Source organism: Acinonyx jubatus, chromosome C1 (assembly GCF_027475565.1).
Source record: "Acinonyx jubatus isolate Ajub_Pintada_27869175 chromosome C1, VMU_Ajub_asm_v1.0, whole genome shotgun sequence".
Taxonomy (NCBI): Eukaryota; Metazoa; Chordata; class Mammalia; order Carnivora; family Felidae; genus Acinonyx; species Acinonyx jubatus.
The window spans coordinates 154,634,406-154,656,116 of NC_069381.1; the positions used below are offsets into that span (position 1 = coordinate 154,634,406).

General features: G+C 42.6%; 1 protein-coding gene across 5 annotated transcripts in view; it reads right to left on the bottom strand.

Moving 5' to 3' along the window:
- STK39 (serine/threonine kinase 39) overlaps positions 1 to 21,711 on the bottom strand; it is a 313,579-nt gene that overhangs the window by 241,458 nt on the left and 50,410 nt on the right. For 4 of the 5 annotated variants that reach the window (XM_053215228.1, XM_053215229.1, XM_053215231.1 and 1 more), the window contains exon 2: positions 12,997 to 13,109. In XM_053215228.1, the coding sequence (XP_053071203.1) occupies positions 12,997 to 13,109 (113 nt within the window). Of the gene's footprint in view, positions 1 to 5,027; positions 5,176 to 12,996; positions 13,110 to 21,711 lie in introns of those variants that run through there. The other variant, XM_053215232.1, reaches the window with a different exon arrangement.

Genomic DNA, 21,711 nt, shown 5'->3' on the forward strand with positions numbered 1-21,711 from the left:
GCTAGGGTTCCATACCCCCACTCCTACATCATGCAATTTCCTACACAAGCCATTCCATGTAGCAGAGCCTCTAATACTTAAAGACATGGTAAACCTGCCTTAGGGAGAAACAACAGTCACTTAGCCTCAGCGTATGACCTGTGCTATCACTGAGCCTCCATGATAAGTATTTCCATAAGCAGTGCAGAAATACACTCACAGAAGAACAAATGAGGTGTTCTACCTGCCTATCCAACCTTATTTCAGTTTATACATAAGCCTTGTGTTTAGTTGCCTTCTAGAGAGATGAAAAATTTTATATTTATATATTTATATTTTTGCTATGGTCTGAATGTTTGTGCCCACCCCCTGAATTCATAAGCTGATGGCCTCAGGAAAGGGGGCCTTTGAGAGGTGACCGGGTCTTGCGGATGGAACCCTCATGAATGAGATTTGTGCCAGTATAAGAGACCCCAAAGAGGTAGCCTGCCCCTTCTGCCACAGGAAGCAGTGAGAAGTCTGTGACCTGGAAGAAGGCTCCCACTCGACCATGCCAGCACCTTGACCTTGGACCTCCAGACTCCAGAACTGTGAGAAGTAAATTACTGTTGTTTATAAGCCACCAAATCTGTGGGATTCTTCTTACAGCAGCCTGAATCAATTAAGACAACTGTATATACTTTTTATATTTTATATGTTGAAAATATAAATATTTCCTGTATCAAATGTTCTTTCCATAGAACTACTCTATTTCTTTTCATAACAGTGATGACAGCTGCGCTTTGAATCCTTCCCTGGGAATATTCTACCAGATAAATTATCCAAGCTTTTCCCATTGTCCTAACTTCACTCACAGGATAGGCAAAGCCCTTTATTCCCAAACATATTCATTTCTATTTCTAAAAGTGACAAAAGTATTGCCCAAAGATGATTAAGTGGGTAGGATTTAAAAAAAAAAAAAAGTTTTTAGGGCACCTGGGTGGCTCAGTCAGTTGACCTCCAACTCTTGATTTCAGTTCAGGTCATGATCCCAGGCTCTTGGGATCAGGCCCTGCATCCGGCTCTGTACTGAGAATGCAGCCTGCTTAAGATTCTCTCTCTCTCCCCCTCTGCCTACCTCCCCATCGCCCCCCAGCCCCACTCATGCTCACTCTCTAAGTAATAAAATAAAAAAGGTTTATCCAATTCTCCCTACAAAATGAGCAGGTTCTAAAACTCTATTCCCTTAACTAGGATACAATCCATAGATGCATGATTTGGAACAATGCTTCTCAAACTTGAAAGTGTACACAGATCACCTGGGGACCAAGTGAAAATGCAGATTCTGATTCAGTTGGTCTGGGGTAGAGCCTGAAATTCTGCATTTCTATCAGGCTTCCAAGTAAACTGGTTAGGTCCAGAAACCAGACTCTGAGTGACTAAGTGGTGGAAAGCAAACAGAGGCACTTGGGTATGGGGACAGGTGAAAGGAAGGAGCACCAAGGGCCGCAGTGAAGGTGATGGGGTTAGAGCCTGAGGAGGGGAGCAAGCCCAGAGGCACCGCCTAGCTGAGTCTGACCTGAAGAAAGGGGTAGGAAACAAAGCTAGAAATAGGGGAGACTAGTAAACAATTCACAGCGAGGTCAAGATTTGAAGAACTTACACAACTCTGAAATCCGGACAACACATGTGCCAAAACTGCAGTCAAGGACTGTAACACAGTGACTCCCTTGGAAGAGTCTAGTGAAATAAGACAGACATGCCATCAGGTGCCAAAGCAAACCACGGCCTGGTATTTAATCTGCCCTGTGGACCAAAGAGCTGCTCATGCAGCTTCATCTGAAACACACCACAAACGAAATTTCACAAGAGTGGGAAAACAGGCCTAAAATGGGATAGCAAGAAAAAGGCCTCCCCATCTGCCAGCACTGAAGCGGCAGCCACAGCAGCAGCCCTCTGCTGGGAGCCGGGTGGGCGGACGACAGACCTATGAGGGACACGCACGCGCAGCTGCGGGGCCAGCCTGGCCACATTTGCCCAACCAGGGCACGATATAGGCCTCTCACGTGGGATAGTCCAGGTTTGGTGGGGGACACAAAACACACAGAATATCCTACCATAGAATATCCCGGAAATAGGATTGCTTGGGAGGAAAAAAAAAGAAAAAACTACCAAAAAACCAAAAACTGAAAAAAATGGAAAGAAAGTATATTTAAGTGTTTACGAGGGCTTTTGTAATAGTGCTCTATGGCCTTTGTTCCTCCTACCACCACCACGAAAGAAAGAAAGAAAGAAAGAAAGAAAGAAAGAAAGAAAGAAAGAAAGAAAGAAAGGAAGGAAGGAAGGAAGGAAGGAAGGAAGGAAGGAAGGAAGGAAGGAAGGAAAGAAAGAAAGAAAGAAAGAAAGAAAGAAAGAAAGAAAGAAGGAAAGGAGGGAGGAAGGGAGGAAGGGAGGAAGGAAGGGAAGGAGGGAAGGAGGGAAGGAAGGAAGGAAGGAAGGAAGGAAGGAAGGAAGGGAGAAAGGAAGGGAGGAAGGAGGGAAGGGAGAAAGGGAGGGAGGAAGGGAGGAAGGGAGGAAGGGAGGGAGGAAGGGAGGGAGGAAGGGAGGGAGGAAGGGAGGGAGGGAGGGAGGAAGGGAGGAAGGGAGGGAGGAAGGGAGGGAGGGAGGGAGGAAGGGAGGGAGGGAGGGAGGGAGGGAGGAAGGAAGAAAAAAACCATACTGAGGACAAGCAAGAACTGTGGTTCACAGGGGTGGGAGCCACTGAGGAAGAGCTAAAGTCCTAAGACAGGGCTGGCTTGGAAGCTTGGCTAAGCCACTGAGCAGCCCGATTACCCCAGCAGGTTACCCCATGTCCTTGAACCTCAGTGTCCTGTCATAAAAGGAGATTATTAATGCCGTCTACATAGGATTTTTGTGAAATAAGTGAAACGAGACCTACACCACTCCTCGCAGGATGCCTAGCACATAACACAAGCGTTAAAAGACAGCCTCTTAATGTCTCGGTTCCTTCTCTGCAGATGAGCAACCCCATACTGATCACTTACCTCCAGTGTCCCAAATTCCTGACTCAACCTCAAAGGCACGGAGACAGACGCTGGCAGCAGCACCTACCCTGCCCTACAGAAACATCAATCACAGAACGCGCTCCGTGTGTCCTGCCAGCTCTAAGAGTCTGTAATGTGTGTATAGGTCACTGGGCCACGAGTCTGTAGCTTTATTCCTGACTCTACGTTGTCTCCCACAGGAGTTTTCCTAAGTACTTCACCCTGTGTTTAATTCATACCACCCTGTCATACTTCATGCATCCTGGTACACCGCCTCAAGCCCTTTTGTGATAAGGAGCCTAACATATACTTATGCAAAGGGTTCAAAACACCTAGCATAGGGGCACCCGCCTGGCTCTGTGGGCAGAGTGTGCGACTCCTGATCTCAGGGTTGTAAGTTCAAGCCCCACGTTGGGTGCAGAGGTTACTTAAAAAATAAAATCTTTTAAAAACAAAAATAAAAAAACACAGAGCACAGAAAAGAGTTTGAAGACATAACAATTAGGAAAAGTTAAAGCCTAGTGTCTTTTGTTCCTAAAACCAGGAGATTCACGAAGTACTGAAAGAAATTTCATTACAGAAAAGAAACAGTTTAAATGGATTCTGAATTCAAAATAATAAACTACACTTAACCAAATTAGCATATTTTCACAGCTTATGTAAATCCTAAATAAATTCTTCTTCATCTGATATTGGTGGCAAAATATCCCACTCAGCCTTAGTTAGGAATCAAATTTCTCAGTCTCCAAAATCATGTGCAGTTAAATCTGAGAAGATGTTATTTCTAACTTTATTCTAGAGCAGTGGTTTTCAACATTGGTTGCACATTGAAATCACCTAGGTAGCTTTAAAAAATACTAGGGCCTGGAGCCTAGCTCCAGAGATGCTGATGTAAATTGGTTTAAGATAAGAGGCTGGGAATGAAAATTTTCAAAAGCTCCTAGGTGATTCTAATGTTCGGCCAAGGTTGAGAACTACTGTTTTCAAGCTAGGCACTAAGATGCATCATTCCTTCAATGAAATACTGAGAGAAACACCTACCTCTCAGGCACACTTCCACACTGCAACTTTTAATCCTTTCAAAAGGGGAAAAAATGTATGATTTACAAATACTATCAAATGAAACCTATATTTCCAAATGCAAGAGATAACCAGATACATCTTTTAAAATGTATGCAACATTCTGCAGGCATTTTAAGAACTCTTTAAATGGTGAGGGTAACCACATTAAGTAACACTTTTCAGAAAGTCATTCTCCAGCTTGCAATTCCATAACAATTCCATAACAGCACCATCATGAAGGGTAACCTAATACTCATAAATAGCCTGATACTGTAAGTGGCAGAATTAAAACAAAGGCAAAAACAAAACCCATAAAGTTCTATGATCTCAAATGTCAGCCAAGAAAAGATTGACAAAGTTGTTACAAGAGCAATGTATTTTTTTTTTTTGGACTGTCATTTTCAATCAGGAAAATGTCAGTATCAGGTCTTTCAATGTAAAAAACTATGTATCACATGTGCAGCAAACTCTTACCTCTTTTCAAAGAAGAGTATCAAAAGGGAAAAACCTACTTTAAAAAACGTTGAGTGAAATATTTAGACTTGTACCCAAATGTATCAACCATTGTTCCTTGCCATTTAGTTTTGTAGTTATTTTTATAGGACTTGGTATCTGTGTTTATCCAAGTGAAGTCCATTGAAGACGGGATTAGAAATGGGAAAAGTGTAGATAAGACAGGGAAATATTTTTTAAGAAATTAGGAGAAGGAGGGGTCAGGGTGGCTGAAGTCACTTGAGCGTCCCACTCTTGGTTTCGACTCAGGTCATGGTCTTGCAGTTTTGTGGGTTCAAGCCCTGCGTCAGGCTCTGTGCTGGCAATGCAGAGCCTGTTTGGGATTCTCTCTCTCTCTCACTCTCTCTGCCCCTCCCCTACCCATGCTGTCTCTGTTTCTCTCAAAATAAATAAATAAGCTTAAAAAAAGAAATTAGGAAAAGGGGAGCAGAAATTCCCTGATGGCCTTACTCAGTGTTGGCAGAGAAGTATTTAAAATAAAAGGTAGAGTGTCATGGGAGTTGGAGAGTGGGTAAATCCCTCGAAATCAGCAGGGAAATCACAAAGAGTAAACATCTACTTGCTGGCAGAAGAGAATGCACATCCCAGAGCCTCCCAGCTTGGTGATGATGTCACAAAGTTGGGCACCCTGCAAAAACTGTCCAAACAAAACAGAAGAATTTTACTTGGAAACGTAAGAAACCGTCGGTATAGTTGTTTTCTTCAAAAGAAACAAGGAGAGGGAAAGGAAGGGAAGAATCAAAGCGTGATGTTGAAATACTGTAGGAAAACCCAATGGGGAGGAACCCAATTTCTCCCACTGTTGGCTAAGAGGTTCTTCAGCAAACAGTAAGACGGATGCCCTATGAGTTCTGGAAGCTCTTAAGTTGGCCCTCATGGAATCTGAATCAGATTCAGCTATCAATAACAGCTGTTTGATCATTTAATTGACTACGATTGGGAGTCTTGGAAAAAGTCAAGTCAAAGACTTCATTAAAAACAGAAACAGGAAGAATTTTTCTTGTCCGCCAATTTATGTTGCTGGAAACCTCCGGGCCAACTTTTAGCACAGCTGCTCTATTTGGCTTCATCACCAAACAATGAGAATGTGAGGCAAAGTGTGTCTTTTTCTTTTTTTGTGGTGCCCCCCCTCCCACGCTGGGGGCCAGTGTGCAGCCTTGTGTCTGCCAGGGAACAGCCCTCCTGCAGAAGCAGCCAGAGCCCTACCCAACACACTCAGACCTTCTCTCTGACTGTTCCACAGTCCTTCTGTTTCCACAGCAGCTAATTAATTGTTGAAATAACCAAACCAAAATAAAGAAGATAGCAGAGGAAAGAACAAAATCCTTGGTCTCAACCCAAGCCAATAACATTTTCCAGAAGGATGGTAAAAGGGAGGTATAAAAAATAAACAAGATGTAACTAAAGTTGTATTCAATCTAAGCGTGTTTTCCCCATTTTCTCCTACTCTGAAAATGAGTATGTACTGGGTCTCTCTGTTACTAAGCACATGTAAGTTCAGAAACATGTGTCCTTACAATATTCATTTCTGTTTACTCTTTGGGGAAAAAATGAGATGTTAAACATTTTAGCAAGCCATTTCTTTTTTTTTTTTTATTTTTTTCAATGTTTATTCATTTTTGGAGAGAGAGACAGAGCATTAACAGGGGAGGGGCAGAGAGAGAGGGAGACACAGAATTTGAAGCAGGCTCCAGGCTCTGAGCTCTCAGCACAGAGCCCCATGCAGGGCTCGAACCCACGAACCGTGAGATTATGACCTGAGCCGAAGTCGGACACTCAACCGATGGAGCCACGCAGGCACCCGCCCCAGCAAGCCATTTCTAACACATGTATAAAAATGACCTAAAAGTAAATTCAACTAGTATGTTTATTACCTGAATCAACTATAACATTTAAATTTCACGTTCCAAATTCTACGAATTTGGTTCTACGAATCACATGCCAGCTAATATAACTTTAGAGCTGTAAAAATAAATTAGTTTTGCATATGTAATATTCTCTAATTTCTTAAAAATGTATGTCTTCAAAATATCCAAAAATCTCCCATTCCTAATCCTGCCCTCAGCTGGATTATACTTTGGTAAAAACAAACACCAAAGTGTATGAAAATAATTACAAAACTAAGTACAAAATTTAATATTTGAGACCTGAAATGCTCAAAATAGTACATTCAGTAAAATACACTTGTATTTTAATGCTATACCCTTGGTATAAAAGATTCTACAAGAAACAGCCAAATGCAATTCATTACCACATATGGTGAAGCACTAATGAGCTGGGATATGAATAATTAATCTACTAATTAAAAAATTCTTTTGTTCAAAAAGCATGGAAAAATACTTTCCTTTATATAATAAGGAAAACACACATTATTGTTTCCAGCTTTTTAGGCTGACATCCTCAAACCAGTATAATTTTTTTCTACAATAAGCAAGGCTTACAAAAGTATGAACACAATTACAGACATTAGGCAAAAATGCAGGAAAAAAATTTTTTTTTAATTTTTTAAACCTCGGGAAGCCTGGGTGGCTCAGTCGGTTATGCTTCCGACTTTGGCTCAGGTCATGATCTTGCAGCTCATGAGTTCGAGCCCTGTGCCGGGCTCTGTGCTGACAGCTCAAAGCCTGGAGTCTGCTTCAGATTCTGTGTCTCCCTCTCTCTCTACCTCTCCCTCCCTTTCTATGTCTCTTTCAAAAATAAATAAACATAAAAAAATTTTAATTTTCTAAATCTCAATTAAAAGGGGGAAAACCCCTTCTAGCTAGAAGAACTGCTCAAAGGTCCCAAATATTGTAATTTAATTTTAAATAAGTATGAGAGAAGCCTATGTCAGATAAATAAACTATTAGGGGATAATTAAACTATTCTCTCAAATGACCATTAGGCAAAATAAACATCTAAAGCTTTATTCTCCAAAATAACCTACAAATCATAGCTGATTTGTTCCTCTAAAAACAAGTAAAGAGAGTAGAAAGGGAAAGATGCGTGGAAAGAAAAGAGCAGATCAAAAGAAATAAGAAATAAGAAATAACATTATGGCAGAAAAGCAAAATGAGGGCAGGGGCTTTGTTCTGAGGAAAGTAAGCTCTCGATTTATCTATGAATCGTATCCATGAAATACAGCAAAATATCCTTACAGAAATGATATAGGAAGAGAAGGGCAAATGCCAGATTCTTTCCGGTTGGAGGCTGAGAGGCTCTTTCATTATGTACACAGGAGACACAGATGGCACCCTATGTACCCCAATGTATGCACTTACAGTGGAATGTTACTGTTACCCTGTAACACTGGAGTGACTTGACTCTATCCTGAATTATAAGCATAATTTGCTAGTAATCAGTGTTTTTCTGCAAGTGACTATTAAAAGTAACTTCATTAAAAGAATTGATTTTTAAATACACAGAACCATAGACTTTGGTGATAAAAATAAGTTTTGCCATCAAGTAGAATTCCTCACTGAACAAATGAGAAGACTGAGGTATAAATGATTCGTCTCAAGTCCACGATCCAAGTGAAGACCCGGGCCCTCTGACCCAGGAAGCAAATCTCCCTCCATCACAAGTTTCAGCAATCATGGGTAGCCGTTGTTTTTTGAAACAATTTTGCTCACGTTTGTCACCCATCATATACTACAATATTTTAATGATCACTACATATTATTTCATAATAGAATCACATAATAGACCTTTTTTTTTTTTTCTTTGAAGAAACAAGCACTTTGCCTGGCCCCAGGGCCAGGGTTTCTCTTACACACATAGCATTCCTGTCCCTAAGAATTAAACTGTATGTTTTGATAGCATTGATGTATATGAAGGAATGAGAAAATGCTACTGAGTTTTCTGTGACTAGGTACCAAAGACAAGACTACAAATATGAGAGCTCTAGTCCAGAGAAAAAACATTGAGGATATGGCTAAAGTCTAAAAATCATGAAGTCAAGTAAGGTGATGAATCAAAATGTTCATCAATCCCTGGGTAAAAATAATGAAGAGTTCCCTGAAGATTGGAAAAAGTGGGTTTTAAGATGAATAAAAGGAAGGACGACTATGTCTCATTTATGGAACTGTCACCTGGTGACAGAGACCAAAAGATGAGTTCAGAAAGAACAGGTTAATTCTTCACTCATGAAATAGATTTTAAGGGAAGTAAGTGGGCCCTTGAGCAGCATCCCTAACCTCTGAGGCTGACCACAAACGAGAGAACTAAGCTCTTTCAAGAAACCTCAAGGCCACCTTCACACAGAATATACTAGTTGGCATGACAGTGGATCAGACCCATTTAGGAAGCCTTAAATTCCTACTGAAAAGCAAGGAATGCACATTAGAGAATCTGTCTATATTCTGTTAAACCATGTCTAGATGGAAAAAGTGTAGAAAGCTATCCTTAGCTCAAAAAGCTCACCAACCCAAAATAACAATGAAGAAACTCATTTACCAGTCCCCAGACTCCCCAAAAAACAGAAATCATCTTTGTTTTCCCATCGCCTGGCTCAGTGTCTAGCACCTAGTAGGGTTTAATAATCACACAGTCCACAAGTTCTGCTCTAAAACTATAAATACCTCCCAGAGAGTGTTAGCCTATTATAGTCATTTACACCACTGCGGGATTAAAAAAAAATGTGGGATTAGCAAATCTTGGAAATTAGCAAAGCCTCTAGGTTGGAGTGGTCAGAAATACAGAACATACCAGTAACATCCCCTGCCTCCTGGAAAATTAACCACCAAATCATCACACCTAAAGAGATTAGGATATAGTTACAGGCCAAACTCTTCAACATACATGAAAATTTAAAAGAATTAGATTAACTAAATGCTATTCATGTGATGCCAAGAAAAACATTTGTTCTAGGGTTTTCTAACCTAATTGCCATGAAGATGAGCATATACCTTTGTTGTCCTATATACACACCCAAAACCCATCCTTCTAATGGGCCTAAGCACAATGTAGAAACTCATTAAATATTTACCAAATAAATTACTAAATGTATACACATGAGATCTGGAACCAAATTATCATTGAGGAATATTACAGTAGTCATTTCAACAATATAAATTTTATTTAAATTACCAATTTAAATTTAGCACCAATGATTTCATCTAATACTTCTTCCCTTCATTCTCAGAGACGATAGCTTCAGAAATCACGACCACCTGGGATGTCTGGGTGGCTCAGGCAGCTAAGTGTCCAACTCTTGATTTCTGCTCAAGTCATGATCTCACGTTTTGTGAGTTTGGGCACCACATCGGGCTCTGTGCTGACAGCACGGAGCCTGCTTGGGATTCTCTCTCTCTCCCTCCCTCTCTGCCCCCTTGTGCAAGTGCACGTGCATACATGCGCTCTCTCTCCCTCTCTCAAAATAAATAAACTTAAAAAAAAAAAAAGAAAATGCTAAAAAAAAAAAAAAAAGAAAAGAAAAATCATGACCATTTGAACCCTTCATCAGCCAAACCTGAAATAAACTCCACATGACCACAGAATCTGACAAATTGTCCATCTGCCCTGTGAGTGTAAACCCCACTTTCCTATGGGAGTTGGGACAAGGGGGCAGGGACAGGACAGAGGGTAGGAAGTGGGAGGCGATACAGTTTCAGTAGAGGAGGCAGATGTTCTAACTGCCAGCAAATAGTTGATAACTGTGACTTCTATGACATAACACTCACAAGATAAGGATTCCAGTGGCCATTGTTTCTTACAAGAACAATGGCTTCCAGTTAACACATGGCACAGTTGTGAAATGATGCAGAGCACTGACCTATACATAATGTGCACACACACACATACACACACAGGGAATTAAAGGATTATTAGGATGCCGGATGTCCAAACACTGCCAAAATGTGAACCCACAGAGATAATAAAAGTACGAGCAACAGCAGTATTAAAAATCAAAAGGATTACACCAACTTCGCTCCACACAATCTCGTGTGCCAACAGCTGGGCCACAAAGCCTGGCAACATTAGGCAGTCCATACTGTAAGCTCCATTTCTTTTTGTTTGCAAAGGACAAACATCCTAAAGAACCATAGCCATTCCCCGCCCCCCATCTCTAGAAATATCAAGACATCAAAAGGTCAAAGGTTCCAGGTTAAGGAAAGATCGACACAAGAAATCAATACACCTTTCAAATGAAAAGTGGATAATTATAGACATATACTATGCTTTCTTAACACAACATGGGAACTAAGAGGGGAAAAAGAATGAGATAAATAAACTATCTGCTAATAAGCAAACTCATAGCTCCTAAAACCTCAGATTAACGGAGACAAGCACAAAGCCAGAAAAGCCCCAGTCCTTACATGTGCAGCTATGCCCAAATTACAAGCACTATCTCCAAATGCCACTGTTACTGGTCCTGCTCTCAGGGAAAGAGGAAAGGGCGTGGACTGCCCACCCTCCCCTCCATTCTCCCCCACCCTGCTGCCTCCACTAGGACCCTCCTGTAACTTCCATTGCTGGCAGCGGACTGCTGACGAGAAGCCAACAGAGGGAGAACGTGGAGGCCTGGGGCAGTTTGGGGCTTGGTAGAGATCAGGAACCACTGCGTCTGCCCAGAAGGCTGGTTCTGGAATTGTCAGACACAAATGCGCACAGGCCTCATACAGACCGTGTGTAAATATTCTGCTGGTACCAACAGGATGGCCATGGGACCTCCAACAGAGCGCCACAATCAAATACAGTCATCACGAGCAAATTTGTGAGTGGTATTTCCAGACAGGGCATATGGAAATGTACTCTCCAATCTTTTTTTTTTTTTTTAATTAGTGTGTACTCAGTATAGACTCAGAATCTGAGGACACCTATAAAGGGATCTTAGAGATTTTCCAACCCATCTCTCTTTCTAAATAGTGCAGTACAGTTAGATGACTTGACCAAAGGTAGAAAATAAGTTGGTGGCAGAAGCAGGACCTGACTCTCCCCACAGTTTGTTAAGTGCTTTTTCCACTTGGGAAAAGTGACCTTCAAAATTGGTCAGGTGACGAAGGCACAATTTTATTGGTCGCTGTGATTACAAGCAACAGAAGGATGCAGCAATAATTTCAGTAAGAGCAAAGCACAGCTGATATTTTGAAGAAGGTAAAAAGCCTTAAATACATGCAAATTCTGTGAATTTGGGGCGTTTTCTTCCTTCCTCCCTTCCTCCTTCTCCCTCCCTCCCTCCGTTTCTTTCTTTTTCTTTTCTTTCTTTCTTCTTTCCTTCCTTTCTTTCTTTCTGAAATTAACATTAAATCGTGGTAGCCCTTCCTTTAATCTGAGTTAGGTGGCAATCTGTCGCTTCAATCCCAGTGAAATCTATGCCTTGTGTAGCCTAATTTAAAATGTGAGGCCAAACAGATCTGGAAAAGTACAGCTTTATCCTTGTACTTAATTTATACTATAGTGTGCTGTAATTAAGCCTGAAATAAAAGCTATATTCTGAGTAAAGACAAAAAGCTCTTGTTAATAGCATTCCATTCCCAATGTAGAACACAACAAAAGGCTTCTTCATTTGGAGCCAAATGTCATTATACTTTGTAGCTTGTGTGGAGCTGTCGTACTAATATTTGTCCTGGGATTAGGGTTGGGATAACCAATCAGTTAACTCCTCCACCGCAGTTTCCTATTATCCTCAAATAAATGGCCAAAAGGAAAAAAAAAAAAAAAAAAAAGAAAATTGGCAGGCAGAAGGACAACTATATTTATGAGATTAAACTCTCAAACCCTTCACAGTTTGCCGGGCAACTAATAACCATTTGCCAAGCTGTTCATTTAATAATGAGTCAGTTAAGCCAAGAGCAAATGTTCCTGCAACCAACCAGTGCTACTAGAGTCATACCCACACTGAAAAGCTCCAATCATTTACGTAACGTATGTACTTCATTTAGAGTAAGAGGTACACGGTGCCACGTACAAGAAACAGACTGCTCTTGTTAGCCAAACCCAAGCCACCCTGCACTATTCTGAATAACTGACATGTGTAGGTCATTTTGTAATTTCTGAAAGGCACAATGGCCGACAAACTGTTTGGAGAGTAATTCCTGTTTGTGTCATGATTCTAGACAGAGGGCCAGAAGCTCTCCACCCGGCTCGGCACTTGCAGTATCACGTGGCCTTAGGTCAGCTAACTGCGTCTGCTCCCTGCTTTTCCAAAATAGAGTCGTCAGCACTGAGACCATCCCCACCCTGGAATTATGAGGACTGAACAAAATCCTGCTTGTCAAAGCAAAGTAAGTCATACGCTATACAACACCATCATCAGGTACGATATAATTAAGCAAGGGAGGAAACGCGGTGTGGGCTGCTTTCCAAGAAACACGTGTGTCCAAACAGGAGGGAACACCAAGCTGCCTTTGCTCTCCTTTCTCCTGTTTCTCTGGCCCATCTCCACACACCCATAAGTAACGAGGAGCAACCAGCAGGGATCCTTCGCTTTTTTACTTACTAATAGTTCATCCATACTGGTCTGGCATTTTTCCAAGTTGATCCGCTTTATGGCTACACGTTCTTGCCTGGGCTTGCAAAGGGCAGCCTGGACCACAGCGGTAGCTCCACTGCCTGAAACGAAATAAAAACAGCATCAGCTATCAAGGGGCATGCTGTCTGGTTAATGTTCGTCACCCCCTTCAGAAACAAATACCTATTTTTTAAAAAGTCTTCTCCTCAAGGTATTCAGAACATTACCTTTTGACATCTTTGTAAAGAGTTTCTAAATCTGAAAATAATCCTCTGTGGGAGAAAAGGGAAAATACGGACTGTTCTACAGGCTACAAAAACAGTATCTGTACCCAGGAGGGCAACCCACATCGAAAAAGCCCCCTTTCATATGGCAGGTGTATTGCCGCCCAGGACAAAGGCTGACCAAGTGACGGGTCTGAGGTCACAGGGACAAGAGACATGAGGGTCTGAGCACAACACTGCGTGGAGGCCATTACCATCCTTGGCTCCCAGTATTCTCTAACTTCAGTGCCCTTAAAATATCTCAAGCTCTTCTTCCACTTCAGCCCAAGCCAAACCACTACAGCTTGAGCTACTTCAGGGTTTCCACGAGATGCTGTGACAACTTATCTGCTCTGAGTGTTCTTTGAGCTTCTTTCTTCTGCGCTTGCTCTACAATTAGAAGAACAGGAATCAACCCAAGTATTCTCGTGTTGAAAGCACGACTTTCAAGGATGCCAAGCGAGTGATGCAAATGTGTAATTACAAAAGCTCTCGGCATTCATATGAATTTCCTATTTCTAAGGTTTCATGATCGTTAGCTAATGCACTCAAACTCCTAGGAGACAGAGTCATGTCATTATCCATATTTTATAAGAGCAAAATGTAGACGTGTAGTGATTTGTGGCAGAGCACAAAGAGCTCCTAATCCGATTTATATTCCACAGGGGCAAAAAGACCTCTGGGTTAAGGCATCTCACTTCTGCAGAGAATACCAAAACCCTCCTTCTGATCACATAAATCCTCTACCCCTGCAAGACTGCCAAAGAGAGAAACAGCCTAGGCCCAGGACTGTGTAAAAGAGGGTCACATCTGACCATCTACCTTTCTCCTTAAAGCCTTTCTTCCAGGGCTACTTCTCGAATGACTCATCAAATATCATAAGATGTGGGCGGGGGCAGCTTTGGGCAATACAGAAGGGAGATCAGTATTCGCTTTCCTTACAGATGTGACAGACAGGGATGACATTTCTAGTACAAGTCAACGCTTTCCCACGCCAAGGAAGTGCCCAAGTGGGTGTCTTCAGAGCTGAGATTCTGCCCTTTCTTTCCTCCTGTGGTCTCAACGTCAGCTCTGGACCCCTGACCTGGTATCCCAAGCAGATCACCCTAAGCTCCAAAACTTCAAGACTCCCATTCCAGGAAGTCCAACCTGTGTTCATTGGGAAAGAAAATCTCCATATACTAACCACCCCCTGTATGGTATCTCTACTCATGCAATAATTGTCATTACAAGCCTGTTCACTTTTTGTTCCTAGCCTCATTTTATACGTGAGAACACTGGGACTTGGAAAACTTGCCCATGCAGCCAAGTGCCTGGGCTGGGGTCTGAGTCAGTCTGCCAGACTCCAAGCTCCATGCTCTTCCCTGCTTCCCATAGGCCAGAGCCCACGTTTCCCTTCCTCACTTGTCCTGGCCTTATAGGACCAGAAAAAAATGTCCTCCATGCTTGAACAAAAGAGAAACCACCTAGAGGGAAGATTCAAGCGAGCCTTACTCTCTCGTTCAAGGACAGAGTGCTGTTGTCAGAGGTCGTTAAAAGGGCCTCCCTGTCCCTAATCTCACTGCCTGCTCCATCAGCTTCTATTCCAAGTCCTACCACGTCGGCCTCGGCCCTGCAGATCACAGCATGCTGAGTTCAATCCAGAATGCTCTAGATATCAGAGCCAAATACTACAAAGAGCCCTGCTGATAGCAAAGTGTACTTTCCAGTCAAGGTCTCCAGAACAAGAGACCATCACTGGCGGAGCCACAGAGAAAGTGATAAGTAGCTGGTTAGCACTGGGCCTGGTATCCAGCAGAGAAATCAACAAACGTCTTTAACGAGCTGCTGATGGGAAGCCATTCTCAGCTCTACCTGTTGTAAAACTCTCCCCAATTCCACTCCCCATCCTTAATCCACATCCCTGAACACTTCAAAGCAGTGGAACTGAAAAACAGGAAAGATGAAAACAGAATCCCAGAAGGGATAACACAAGTGCCTGTAAAAGGGGACTGCCTCCCGTAGTCTTTTAAGTCCTTGACTATAAAAAAAAAGTCTCCTGCCTGCCACAGACATATGCAAGCATGTGGACAAAAATAAGAATTCTGGAAAGAGAGGCAGCGGTAGGGAAAGTCTTGTATAGAGTTGAACAACCTCAGAGTTGCTATTACTTAACTGTGAGTGGCTGGAAAACAAGTGGCACCTTCTCATCTCCAGAGAGAACGCACCTGAGATGACTGTCATAGCATGAACACACGCAACCACCCACTGGTCGATTTAGACCTCTTTGACTCCAAAGATTGCCTTCAACCACAAGAGAGATCAAGAGCAAGGAGAGAGGGGCAGGAAGCCTTAAGGACCATCAAGTCCAGTCCCTGGCATTACGGATGAGAAAGGGAAGGGAGGAGCACTCTCACCAGAAAGCACCCTGATCTGGACTTCTGTGAAAAATAAATTCCCGTTGTTTGAGGCACCCAGGCCACAGTGTTTTGTTACAGGAGCCCAAGCTGATTAATACAAAAAAGCCATCTTCATTATCCATCTACGTCACTGCCCCACTATCACCTGTGGTAAATAATGCCCTACAAATTAGACATTCTCAACAGCTGCCTAATCGAGTTAAGCGCTAGCTAAGACAACATTCAACTGAAGCGCCTCCGGTAGGCCACAGTAGCTCCCAAACCTTAGGTAAGGAAGACCCTAGAAGACAAGGTTCAATAAACATTCTATGCAACTCTGGTAACAATTTCCTGTTTCCTAATTTCTAAATCTCAGTTTCCTTAATGGGCATAATAAAATCTACCTGTGAGGCCTAATTACATCCCTGGAAACATCAACTCAATGAACATTAGGCTCTCTCTCTGCAATGCACTTCTGTACCTGCAATGTAAAGGACACAGACTGTATCTATAGTTTGCACTCACCCCAGGGCAAAAGAGAAGGCAAAGTCGTTCCATGTCAGTACTAAGTATCATTCTGCTTACCAGGAAGATTCACTTGGTTTAAAGAGGGAAAGAGGAGGGCTAAGTTTGAAAACCAGAGGACTAAGTGATTTCTAAGGTCTGAGACAACATAATGAGTTGAACATAATAAAATAGAAGAATCCAGAGAATTCTGAAATAGCTATGAATTAATATTCTATAGCTAAACTTATTACTTATAATGTACTTTGATACATAACCTAAAAATCATTTTTAAAAATCTCAATCTGGATTGCATGAGTTCATAACCTAGGCCTGCCACATACTAAATGCTTATCCTTGGGGGCGCCTGAGTGGCTCAGTCAGTTGAGCATCTGACTTCAGCTCAGGTCATGATCTCATGGCTCAGTTTTTGAGTTTGAGTCCTGCATTGCACTCTGCTTTCAGCGTGGAGCCTGCTTGGGATCCTCTGTTCCCCACCGCCCTCTCTCTGACCTCCCCCACTTGCCCTCGCTCTCTCTCAAAAATAAAATAAAAACATTTTTAAAAATAAAAAACAAACAAATGCTTATCCTTGGATGATTTACTTAACTTCTCCATGCCTCAATTTCTTCATTTGTATGATGGGCTCACAGGGCTCACAGGGCAGCTATGAGGATCAAATGAGTTAATGCATGGAAAGCCCTTAGAACCGTTCCTACATAGGAAGTACTAATTAAATCTTAAGTAAGTATACTATTCAGGGAAATCCCTCCAAGTCAACTGGTGTCCTGCCCATTTGTTGTTGCAATGCTACATATTTCATGATGTTGGTGTACCATAATTTATTCAGCCCTTCTTCTATTGATCAGTCTTCTCTTTATTTCCAGTTTTCTGCCCAATATGAGTAATGTAGCAATAAAGATCTGGTACTTTAAAATATATGTATTAGTCTTTTTTTATTAAAAATTTTTTTTAATGTTTATTTTTGAAAGAGAAAGAGCATGAACGTGGGAGAGGCAGAGAGAGAGAGAGGGAGACACCGAATCTGAAGCAGGCCTGAGGCTCTGAGTGGTCAGCACAGAGTCGGAATTGGGGCTCAAACCCACGAACCTCGAGATCATTACCTGAGCCAAAGTCTGACACGTAACCGACTGGGCCACCCAGGTGCTCCAAAAATATGTTTTAGTCTTTATGTTAAAGACTTATATATATTAGACTAATATATATTTCCTTATGTTAAAGTTAGGATGTGGTCAATTGTCCAGTAACCTCTCCTCATGAGTATGTCAGGATTTTAAAAATAAACAAAATAGATATGTTAGCCTGTAACATGAATGGTGGCCGGTGGAAGGAAGCTGTCATCACATCCTACTTAAATGAGGAGCACCAAGCCAAAACTTTTAACAAGAGTTTGCCCATCTCTTAGCACAGGAAAGAACTCTTTAATTATGCTTCCCTGTCCCTCCTCAGTGAATAGTGTCCAGAGCTGTATCAGGCTTTCTTTTTGGATGTGCTGGTTGGTGGTAGATAGTAAACCAAACAAATGGCTTTGGTCCGGCAGATGACTCCTTCCAATTCTCTGTTTATCCAACTTACTCTATGTGTTCTATTTATATCATGTGCCCAACCTCAAAGCCCACGAGGCCAGTCAAGGTCACACGAGAGCCAGAAGCTGGCCAGTGAGTGAATGGACACACACGTGAGTTCTGCAGGGGCACAGCTGCCATTCTGCCTCCACTAATGTCACCACGGAAGCTTGCTGACCTAGCACACCAAGATTCCAATTTTTGCAGAGAAGCTGAAAACTCAGAATTTTGCTTGAGATCTCCTAATATGATAAGGTTAGCAATTAATGTTTTTAAATACAAAAGCATTACGAATCACATAAAAGCTTGCTGCACTCTGTATTTTGCCTCCCTGTGTTACTACTATTTGGCTTCAAAGGTGCACCCTTCCTTACCTGATGGTCCAGTTTTTAAATTATTAGCTTACACATATGAAGTTGCCATTCTTCCAGAACAAAAATGATCACATTTGATTCAACGTAACATATGCACATACACAGGACACGGGCCCAAACTGATTTACTACATGTCACCATGTTACCATCCACCTTGTCCTACTATTTCCCACAAAGAGAAAACTCTCAGGGCTATTTGCCTGTCATTTGGTGCATCCTACGTGAAAGGAACAGCACAATAAGCTCTCAAGTCAAACACACAGAACAGAAACAATGAGACAGGGGTTATGTGTAATTCGCTATATGGATTCCTTAACAAAACAAGACACTACTGCTAAGCCTGTGTGTATAAAGGGTACAGACTGCGTGTATACACCAGGCAGCACACAGCAAGGCCACATTTCTCAAGGAAGCTACAAGCAGGGGACCCTCCTGAGTTACGGATTTCTGCCTCCATCAAAAGAACCAGTTGGTAGACCCACCTTCTGGGATTGCTAGAGGAGATTCAGAACTCACACAGATGGAAGGAGAGAAGGGAGGGAGGAAGGAAGGGAAGAAAGGAGGAAGGCAGGACGGAAGGACAGACAGGCAGGCAGGCAACCAGGGTGAGGTGGAGAAATGACCACTGAGCAAATATCCTTACCTTTCACCACTGATCCGGACAAACTACGGTAACTTACCCGAGAAAGCCTTGCTTGTTGGAACCTTTAGAGGTCACAGACCTCACCAAAGAAAAGCAGCACTTGTATATAACTCAGCAAGAACCATCTGATAATGCCACAGAAAAACAAAAAGTAGCCTGGGGATCTGATCTTAAGAGAGATAGAGGGGAACTGGGATGTGGAATCAAATTGAAGAGAATGTCAATAAACTCACCTTGGACCTCAAGCTACATCTAAAGCAACAATTAGGGGAAAAAAACAACAACAAACAAACCCTGTACTACACTTACTAAATTCAGAAAGTACATGGATTGGGATTACCAGATATAAATAAAATCAATAATAAATATGGGGGGATGTAAGTAAATTCTAGGCATCTGGTTAAAGAGGAGTGGTAAGTACACGATGAGGAATTATTAAAAAAAACAGACTCCCATTGAATTCAATATGATTCATACTGGGATTTACTCATAGACATTTTTTGTTTTCTTAATGATATACAGTAGATTCAAAAAAAAGCACTCTTTGAATATGATTACTTGCCAGTTTAAAAAAAAAAAAACTTTATTAGTCTGAAGAGCACTCATTTAAGGGTTAGACCCCTTAAAGCTTAAACTCTTCTAGGATTCTAGCCCTGATGCTGACTTGGAGGAAATGTCTTTCTCTGTGAATGTGCATTTATTTGCTAAGAAAAAGAACATCCTCTTTCCAAGGGGCAGGTGCTTTTGACAACCTAGCCCCAGGGATTGGTGGGGAATCGCCTGAGACCTGCCTTCTCCAACAACCGCAGGTGAGTTAGTCATTTCCTCTCTGTTCCCAAGGACCAGGATTAGTGTGGCCTCATCCTAGAGCCTGGAGCACTCTTCCTCTGCCGTATCACTCCTCGAATCAGCCCTTCCTATGAGGTCCCTGCCTGGAGCAGGAGGCCTTCAGTAAGCGTTTGCTAAGTGAATCAAAGCTCACGTCAACCCATCCCTGGGGAGGCCACCTATCCACAAGGGAGGTGAAGCTGTGTTCTACACAAAGAACACCAGGCCCTGGCCAACTATACAATGTAGAAGCGAGGAGGAAGTGCAATTTTACTCAAGTTGTTATCTCTGAACCGCTCGTCGTGTGTGTTCTGAGTAGGCAGTCGGTGGATAGTGGCAGTTAACTTCAAGAACAGGCCTAGGGAGCCCATCTGCCTGAAGGCATTTCTGATCCGCAGAACACCAGTTTTAATTCTGGAGTCAAATGTCACAGGAAAGCTCTTACTGAAGAGCAGTGTGCCACCAGAATGGGTCAGGAACCTCAGTTTTTAAAAACTGAATCCCCGGGCCACCAATCAGCACAAAGGAGCTACACAAAATGAGGCAAAAGCTAATACAGTAGGGCCTCTGATGATTCCACCTGAGAGTAAAGTAGTGACATAAAACACTTAACAGTGCGAAGAGGTGACGGAGCCACCAGCAGTCCTCCAAATCCGCCCCAGGAACCACTGCGTCAGGCCCTGGACTGCAAGAGGGACACATTCCTGCAGAGCGAACTGGATTTTTTATATTCATTTAAAGGTCGAAGTCAAGTCCTTGTCCCCTGCAAACCCAAAGCCCCATGATCTGGCAGGATTGAAAAACTTCCTGTTCTGCTCTGAGGGGGCAATTCAACCCCTCCCAGCAAAACCCACTCATTCTACTGATTAAATCAATCAAACGGAAGCCAACATTCCACAGAGGAATGTCCACTGCTATTCATACAGATAAACAGATACACCCACTGGCAAAGGCCAAAAGACACAAGTGTCCTGTTCTAACAGGGTGTCTCCCATTCCTCACTGCTCCAACCTTAAGCCACCTGGAAACGGGAAAGGCTGCACATGAAAAAGAAGGGGCTGTCTCTACTTCAAGGTCAGTCCCATCCATCCTAGGTCAGCTACACGCACGTTGCCTTTGTACGAACAAGAAAAAGGAACCTCTCTAAATGGACACCAACCTGGATGTGCCAGGCCTGACAAGTGGACAATGCACAATTAAGGGAAAAAGCTCCTTTCTCCCACTTAATTGCATCCTAGCTCACTGGGCTAAACAAGGTTGGCTGTTCAGCCTCCAGGGGCAATGTACAACCTTGGTGGCCTTGGGACAAAGATTAGCATATAGCACCCATCCTATAAAAAAATTAGTAAAATTTGTTTCTAGACCCCAGGAAAAGCCCAGACCTAAGAAATAGCCCCATGAGAAGGCCCTGGATTGGGGTAGATTTTCTCAAAGCCTCTGAGACAGAGTAACTACATCAGGAACATCTAAGATGTCTGTTTCAAAAACAGCCCATATCCAACCTATTGCATCAGAATGATTAAAACTGGAGAGACATGTGTCTACTTAACAAGCCTCTCTGGTGAGCCCCCTATACTCTCAAATTTGAAAAACATGGTTTCTGGGTATCAGCTTGCCTCTCCCCTCCCCTGCCAGGACACAGGAAGATTTATCAGTCAGGGGCCAGTTAGAAATATAGAAACAATGCTAGGTATTGCAACTGATACTATTTGATATAAACAAATGAAAAGACTGAGTAATAGAGCAAAACTGCAGGAAGTAGCTCCCACCGCTGGAGGTGGGGAGGGGGGCACAGTGGGGAATCAAAGGGAGGAAGTGGGGTTATCAGAATCTAACAGTTGAGAGGAGAAGACCCACAGAGCTGGGACCAGACCTCTGAGGGACAGGTGGCTGGCCTCTCAGGACCCTCTGTGAAGGTCCACGCAGGGCTGGGACTCAAACTTCTGAGGACGGCCAGGTGATGGATTCTCCAAGGGGTCCAGGAGGTTGGTTCTAGGATGTAGCAAGGAGCTGGAGACAGGTACCAACGGTGGCTAGCAGAGTGAAAGACCCTTTCTGGAACGAGGCTGACAAGCACAGCAAAGAAATGGAATGAATCATGTCCCTTCTGCCTCCTCCAGCCTCCCA